This window comes from Photinus pyralis, unplaced genomic scaffold (assembly GCF_008802855.1).
Source record: "Photinus pyralis isolate 1611_PpyrPB1 unplaced genomic scaffold, Ppyr1.3 Ppyr1.4_LG9, whole genome shotgun sequence".
NCBI classification, from domain to species: domain Eukaryota; kingdom Metazoa; phylum Arthropoda; class Insecta; order Coleoptera; family Lampyridae; genus Photinus; species Photinus pyralis.
In genome coordinates this window covers 8726472-8735341 of record NW_022170878.1, presented here as the reverse complement: position 1 = coordinate 8735341, position 8870 = coordinate 8726472, and the positions used below count along the sequence as shown (strand labels likewise).

Here is an 8870-nt window from a genome sequence, read left to right as displayed (position 1 = left end):
AATTTGGAAAATGGCGCTACATTTGCTTTCATTCCAAGTGGCTATGTCTCAAATTTCATTTGAATGCCTTCATAAATAAGCAAGTTGGCACTGCGCATGCGCAAAACCAAATTTTGAAACTGGAGTTATATTTGGTTTTATTCCAAGTGTCTATGTATCAAATTTTATTTAAATCCCTCCATAAATAAGGAAGTTGGCACTGCGCATGCGCAAAATAAAATTTTGAAACTGGTGTTAAATTTGGTTTTATACCAAGTGATTATGTATCAAATTTCATTTAAATATACCTTCATAAATAAGAAAGTTTGCAATTCGGTCTGTAAATGGTCGAGATGCGCAAAGGGCACTGTGAATGCTGATCAATTAGGCTCAACTTTTGGAATTGTGTTTTATATGGTTAAAGCTATGCGCATATTGAATTTCATGCAATTCGGTTCATAAATATAACGGAGATGTCAAAAGGGCCTACTTTATTTTTCGGTCTACATTGTCAATTCACGAACTCCGATCTACAAATTTGATAAAGAATCCATCTGCAAAATTTCATCGTTATCGGTCCATTCGTTTATCAGTTATCGTGCTGACGGACGGACGGACGGACAGACACCGCAAAATGATAAACTCGCTAGGAGCTCGTTAATAAAGCAGAATAATCGTATTAATCAATAAACTGCTAAATTAGCGGAATTTTAATACTTTAGAGTGGGGACGACAATAATTTTTCTACTTACAATGTAATGCTTGTAATTCTTTATGTAATTTCATAGTAATTTTGGAGAATAAGTAATTTTTGTAATTAATGTACTCTAATAAGTAATTTAAGTAATTTTATAGAATTTCAAGTAATTTAAAATTACATACATCTCATTTGTACACCAAAAATTACTCGTGTCACACCCTCGCAAGAACCTAACAGTTTTTGAAAAATTTAATCTTTTTTCAAAAAGGCAGTATTTGGGTGTCTCCAGAAACAAACTTATTTCTTTCATATTTATTTGCTTTTCCCCTCTACTTTTTCTACAGCAGAAGTGAGGAGGTAAGTGAATCATCGGCGATAAAGAACGAAGGCGGATGTAATCTTTCGAGAACACTCGGCTCCACTATATAAGCGAATCGGAATGCGTCACACGACAGTCTAATATCGACGCCGAAGTAATAAATGGTTCCGCTGTTATAAATTGTGTATCCGTGAGTGATAAATAATATTTTACTGTTATAAATCGATTCATTTCAAGATTGATTAAAATTTATTATTAATTATTTGTAACTAGGTAAAAGACGTAATTCAATTTTCAATCTTTAAGTGAGCACTTAGTGTAATAGCTCTTCGGGTAAAAAAATAATTCAGAGCATCTGACGATTGATATTGGTTCATTAGACGGTGCCTTATTAACAGGGAACCCCGCTATGGAAAATTTACAGGACCCAATCGAAATATTCAGTTCAGTTGAAGCTGAAGTGGGATACTAAGGGTCCCTGGTTCGAATCCGGGTTCGGGCATGGATATTTGTAAATAAAAATAAAATTTGAAGATGCAAAGGTCCATTCAAAAATTCACATCTCAGGATAAGTGAGTGATTTTTTTACAATCGAATCCTTACAGCCTAAGTCATTTTGAGGGGCCCCTGAAAGTGTTTTCCAAGGCTGCTGCGATTTTTCAAAATTAGCAATCAAAGAATGTCCAAGACTTCAGTTTTTCAAATCAGAAGTTGAGATTTGGGAGCGGGACCGAATCGTAAATTTCAACATTTAAATGGTACACCCTTGTATAGTTTACATTCTTGGATTTTATAGACAATTGATAATTTATACGAGGTTTAACAAAAAAATTTTGATGCATAACCTCTAATTTTTCAGATTTAAAATCAAAAGATCGAGATTGGCGCTTGAACCAAACTGTAGCTGAGAGTTTTAAAATAATAAATTGTTTCAGGACGAAAAAACATTTATTTTTATCTTCCCCAGGGTCCAGTGACAGTGTTGATGAAAATCAAAATTAAAAAAAACGATTTATTTGGTTTGCATTTTATTCTTTTTTCATCAAATAGTTACAATTAACATTTTATTTTCAAGAATGGCACACGGAACAAAAAAAAACAATGAAACAAAAATCTGCTGCACATTGGCAAATAAACGTTAACATTTTCCCATCGAGCAGACACTTTTCATACTCAAATCTTCGTATCTAATCTTGAACATTGTACTTTCAGACACTCCAGCTTCTTTTGCGAGTACTTCGATTTTCATTCGTTGATCCTCGGGTCTTATTTCAAACGGTCGTCTTGATCTTGGATCGTCCTGAAACGAAATCATCGAAATTGTTTCGATCGCAATATTTTACATGAGAATCAGATGCTCTAATTTTTCGAAACAAAAAATACTGCCAGAACTGTCCAATGTGGAGCCAAAGTACCTACGCAACTAGAAGTTATTTGACAGTCAAGTAATTTGTTTGTGTGACGGTGGTAGAGAAAAGAAAACGCCCCCGTAGCTAATTTAGGTTAGTGCAGACAACTTCGTGATAAAGTCTAAACAAAATCGACAATTATTAATCAATTTCGTTATAGGAAACGACAAAACGCACTGTCGCTATGAGCGATAATTTAATTGTGGCCAGTATTTGCGATGATTGGTTTCAAAACTTGCAATGTGTAATGGCGAAGAGGATACTTACCTACATAATGTAGGTCCCTGGTCCGGACGAGGTTTATGTGTCGGTGTCCTGGTGCCGATATTCCCTTAAGCATTATCGTGACTTTTGTTTCTGTAAAATGCCCCCTCCCCGCGAAGTGGTCATGAGCGTTGGACTATTTCCCCAGTCTTCAGCTGATGATGGACTAGTTATTTTCTGTTTCGTAACAGACGACGAATGAGGGAGTTTTCCACTTCCACTGAAATTTGAATTCGCTTTTCTTTCGTTACGTTGTAAGTCTGGAAACGCTGAACTGAAAATGGAGCATCTGTGGCATTGATTCAGGAATAATTGAAGAGTAAAAGTTGCGTTGCGACTTTTGCACAAACAGAAATAGGACATCGATCCATGTCTATGTTTGGAAATCGAAGCAACATCAAGTAAACGGCCTTCTGCATGGGGCACACACGCAACTCAGGTAGTACTTCACAAACCAGAATATAAATTTGGTTTTTGGAATTTCTTTGGCAATAAAACCCGTTTTTATTGGTCGTGTATGAGATGAAACGATGCCATAAATATTGAACGATGTTATTTTAAGATCGTTGCGTTGGAAAAAAACAGGCAAAGAATTTTTTTGGCCTGAACTCCGTAACCTTGATGAACCTAATAATTCGGGAAATGTCTATTGGCACTTTGGTATTTTTAATTTTCAAGAGCCATCTGCGTTATTTAAAGGAATTGAAGGATAAGTGTTATTTCGCGAGTTTATGCTCGTTTCAACTGTAGGAGCTGCAGATCAGCGACCCGAGAAAGGCGCCTACACAAAATAATCGACCGGCACGCTGACCACGTACGGATGAGTTGCTTTATAAATTTAGAAATTTCGATTTGTACAGTGTGATACATGATAAATTAAGTGTTCTTTTACGATTTCGTAAACCTTTACGGAAATAACGCCGAAGTAGTAAACGGTGGCATGTCCGCCAAAAAACTCCACTGCCACCTTTTCCGAATGTGGCTCTGCCTTCTCGAGCTTCTGGAAACCCACGTTCTCGTTCTTCTTCCTTTGTTAACGTACCAGTTTCACATTACGCGCCCTCGCAATTGTGTTAGAAAATATACATGCACGTGCTTCCTTAAGTACCCGTCTGGAAGCCTATTCCGTACCCCTCTCTCAGAGAGCTTGGTAACAATATTTAAGTTAAAGTATCACTTTTTCTATTACCTTGCTGTGTAAACCACCTGGTTGCCCAGTATGAACCACACAAAAATACAAAATACTGAAATGTCACGCAGTACGGTCACCCCACTATTCGCCACCGAAAGTCACTTCATAAAAACTAGATTTAAAATAAAATTTTATTGCATTTATTTTCACACAGTCGGCTTGCCCAAATTACACAAGACTCTACATTTACTGGGTTCGTAAACACACGTGACAATATTTATTACTCTTCTATTTCCGTCCCACGTAATACACCACCCAACATTTCCACGTCCGTTTCAACTTCCTATTTCGCTTCCATTTGTATTCACGCATTTGCTCTATTCATCCATTTTACTTCTATTCCACTTTCACTTTGCATATCCTCAACCGCGTTCCATGTCACTTTCTCCTCCACTTCTTTGTCTACAACCTTCTAACTCCTATTCCATCTAGTGGTCGATCACGAGGGAAATTCTTGTCCCTCATATAGGAAATTTCGAGGAAATAGCTGAAAATATGTAAGAAATGGACAAAATTAGAGGAAGTTCTAGGGAAATATTAGACAATTTTGAGGAAATAAGAAGGAATTCTAAGAAAATGTAGAGGAAAGTTTAAGGTAATAAGGTGTAGGGATGCAACGTTACTCATTAGCAGGGTTCGCAAATGGTCTCTTTTTTAGACATTGGTCTCTTTTTTCAATGCTGGTCTCTAAAAGTCTCTATTTTTCATATTTGGTTTCTAAAGTCTCTAAATTTTGCATGTTAAAAAAGTATAATTCATAATTGGTAAACCGCAGAAATTTTACATTTTTAGCGCATTTTTTAAGAATTAAAAAAATGCGTTTTGTCCGTTCGGACCCACTTCTGCAGTTTGGAACTACTTCTAGGAGAATGGTAGGTAGTCCTGGAATTCTTTGGCGTAGGTAGCCTATACTTTGAAGGTGTGCCAGACGGCCACTAAATTTCGTTGTCTAAAAGGCCCCCCCCCCCCACGAATTATTTCCTGAGATGCTGTTTTTGAAAGTAGGTAAAAGTGCAGAACTTTTACATACGACAACCAATTGGTCTCAACGAAAGGAATTAATTTCTACCAACCATAGCCCTCCTCTTCGACCTCTTATCGCGATCGGGTATATTCCCTTATACCTCGAGAACGGATTGTCGGAAGAGGGTACTCACAAAGGGCCATTGGGACGTCTGCAAGAAATATATCCATTGGTGATGTCAAAAAAAAGCTATTTGGGTAAAAAAAAATGCTTTTTATCCTCACAAGAGTTGTGCACAATTTATACTTGTTTAGATATATTGCCGTTTATGTATCTCATATATTACAAAATAAATATTTTTTGCTTAATTTTGTATGGAAATTGGTTCTCGAAGGTCTCTATTTTTAAATATTTAATTAGAGACGAAGTCTCTATTTTTTTACTAAAATCAGTTGCGAACCCTGATCTCACGTTAATTCGGAGAAATTAATTTAGTGATAGGCATGTTGGTTGCCTATGCTGCAGAGTTTACCCATTAAGCGAACATTACTTTTGTCAATGACCGTACATGTGATACGCAACGAAGTCGTAATGCTCCCCCTCCCCTTCCTCCATATTCCGCCCCTTTCGCTTCACAATTCGCGCAATCTGTCACTTTCGCACCAACCCATGCTTCTGTCTACGCTCTTCTCTTTCACCATCTCTTTACCTTTCATACTTTCTTCCACGTGCTCTAGCTCTAGCACTTTTCTCCTTTTTCACTTCTTTTTCCAGTCAGCTCCATTTATGCGTTCACTTGCACTTTCTTTTTCGCTCCAAACTCTATGTACGTTTGTAGGTACCTCATCTTTTGCTCTATTTTCCCCTGCGCTTCTATTTTAACTAAACCTCCTTTTTCTACGTCCACGACCTTCCGCTTAACCTTTCATTTTTACTCAGAACGACCTATTCTTACGCCTCCTTTTCGTTCCCTTTCACGTCCTTTTCCGCTCCTTCTACAACTTACTCCACTTCCACTTACTTCTGTCACCATTTGGTCTACCTTCGCTTACTTTACTCATTTTACTTCCCTTTCCAGTTTGTTCTCCACTTCATTCACACTTTCTACTTCCTCTTCCGTGTTTTTTCTAGTGCACCTTCCCCAGTTCTACTTCTTGAAGTTTCTTTCTTTTGAACGTTCCCTTACACATCCTCTCACCGACTATATTTCACTTCTTCCAATCCACTCCCATTCTCTTTATTGTCAAATTTGATCTATACTTCTTCCACTTCACATTCTATCTTTCACTTTCGCATTCGTTCATTAATGCCGTCATTTTCGTTCTATTTTCTGCTTCCATTTTGTATTTCACTTGTACTTTAACTTTTCACTATATTTCCATTACCTCTTCGTTTTCTTTTTTATCAATCCTTGCTTTGGCTTGAAGCTCCATTTTTATTTCAACTCCGGCCTGCACTTCTTCAATTTGTTGCGATTCTCACTGCTTGTCCACCTCTCGTTCCACATCCTCTTCTACCCCAACTTCCCCTTCTACTTCGACACTCACTTCCTTTTCCACGCCCTCTTTCACTTCGTTCTCAATTTCCCTCGCAATTTCCTGTCCTCCTTGGGTATCAAACTTTTCTTTCGTGTCATCTTCTATTTCTTCTTTCACTTCCCCTTCCACATCTCCCATCAGTTTCTCCGCAACAACCACTCCCACTCGAATTCGTTTTATGAAAATTAAAATGGGGATGTTTGACAGAGATTTAAGCTTCCTAGGTAATTTTTTTTAACTCAAATTAATTCCATCGACACATAGTAATGAACTGCACGCGCCAATACAAAGCGCGGATACTGCAGGTGAGAGAGAAGGGAAAACGAAGAGGCAAGCCCTCTATCGCGCTTCTGTTGGTCGCATACAAATTAAATGGAAGGAACCAATAAGATGCGTAGCCGTAAGAGAGAGCTTGCCTCTTAGTTTTCCCTTCTCTCTCACCTACAGTATCCGTGCTTATCATTGGCACGCGCAGGTCATTTCTATATGTCGATGATTAATTTGTAGACGATTGTATACAGGGTGTTACTAAATATGACTAAAAGGTCCGAAAATTCTTCGTTATCGATCTACAGGGTGTTATAATTTCATGATTTTTGAAGTTTTTCTTTCTGCAGTTTTTGAGATATTAAGTTCAAATTTGGAATATAAATCAAAAATAGTGAAACCGTCGCTTTTTCGATTTTATCTTATAGATTTAGTTATGGGGATTTTAAAAATACTCCCATAGCCTTATTTATCAATGCACAGTTTGTGTCGTACGAGCACATTTCCGCCCTTCGTGCTTTTTTTAAATCAAGATATTGGTCCTTTGAGCCGAATCAAATTTCTTTTCGCCCTTTCCAATATTCGAACGACTAAAACTATGCGTGGTATCACTGCAATATGTATCTACTATCATTAATTGTTACCCAGATACTTTGCAAAATTTAATTTATCCTTAAAACTACTAAAGGTACAACGTAAAATTTAGAAATCTTCCCCTTCGCCTTCGTCGATAGTATCAAGACCTACTTCCTCGTAGTCTTTCTCCAACGCGGCCGTATCCTCTCGTGCTTCCGAAAATTCGCCTTCCTCCATCCCTTCCCCCACGAACCAATGTACAAACGCCCGTTTCGCGTACATCAAATCAAATTTATGATCCAAACGTTCCCACGCCTCGGCGATTGCGGTAGTGTTCGACATCATGCACAGGGCACGTTGTACCTTGGCCAAATCGCCTCCTACAACGACGGTGGGTGGCTGGTAATTTATACCGACTTTGAAACCGGTAGGACACCAATCGACGAACTGAATCGTTCGTCTCGTTTTGATAACGGAAATTGCGGCGTTTATGTCCTTCGGCACGACGTCCCCCCGATACAAGCAGCAGCATGCTATGTACTTGCCGTGGCGAGGGTCGCATTTGACCATTTGGTTTGCGGGCTCGAAGCAGCTGTAGGTGAGTTCCGAGACGGTGAGCTGCTCGTGAAAAGCCCGTTCGGCCGAGACGATCGGTGCGTAAGTTAACAGTGGAAAATGTATTCGGGGATAGGGAACCAAGTTCGTTTGAAATTCGCTTATGTCGACATTGAGCGAACCGTCAAACCGAAGCGATGCCGTTATCGAGCTCACTACTTGGGCTATAATTCGATTTAAATTCGTATACGTCGGCCTGTCAACGTTCAAGTTTCTTCGACAAATGTCGTAGATTGCCTCATTATCGACCATAAAAGCGCAGTCGGAATGATCGAGGGTCGTATGAGTTGTCAGTACAGAGTTATAGGCTTCCACGACGGACGTAGATATTTGAGGAGCCGGATAGACTGCCAATTCCAGCTTGGATTTTTTTCCATAGTCCACTGACAGCCTTTCCATTAGCAGCGAAGTAAACCCGGAGCCCGTACCACCTCCGAAAGAGTGAAACACTATAAATCCTTGCAGACCGTCGCATTGGTCGGTTAATTTCCTGATCCGATCCAGCACTAGCTCTACGACTTCCTTTCCAATTGTGTAGTGACCACGGGCGTAATTATTGGCGGCGTCCTCTTTACCAGATATAAGCTGTTCGGGATGAAACAGTTGTCGGTAGGTTCCCGTTCTAACTTCGTCAATGACACTTGGTTCCAAATCCGCCATTATCGCTCTCGGTACACGCTTCCCGCCGTAAGTTTCACTAAAAAATGTGCTGAAACTGTCGTCACCACTTGATGTATCGGATGGTAGTTGACCATCTGGCTGAATCCCGTGTTCCAGACAGTACAATTCCCAACACGCATTTCCAATTTGGGCCCCACATTGTCCAATATGAACTGATATTACTTCGCGCTGTAATTAAACGGAATTTAGGTTCGTTTTCAAATTGCTCGCGTTGGTTTTTACCATTTTCAATAAAATTTGGTGGAATTCCCCTGGAAAATGTAAAAAAAATTTAGTTGATGACACCCCTTTCAATAGTCAATTTGTTAAACATTCCCAGCCCACTATTTTTTGGTGTCAAATTGACTAAAATAATTTCTCTTTTAC

At 38.9% G+C, this 8870-nt stretch overlaps 1 protein-coding gene across 1 annotated transcript; it reads right to left on the bottom strand.

Annotated features, from left to right (window-relative positions):
* Positions 1–7281: 7281 nt before the first annotated feature.
* On the bottom strand, positions 7282–8838 carry LOC116181104 (tubulin alpha-1C chain-like). The gene is made up of 2 exons (XM_031501377.1): positions 8727–8838; positions 7282–8672 (listed from the first exon to the last, which is right to left on the bottom strand). The coding sequence occupies exons 1-2, from the start codon at positions 8727–8729 to the stop codon at positions 7335–7337; spliced, it is 1341 nt and encodes a 446-aa protein (XP_031357237.1). The 5' UTR covers positions 8730–8838; the 3' UTR covers positions 7282–7334.
* Positions 8839–8870: the final 32 nt, after the last annotated feature.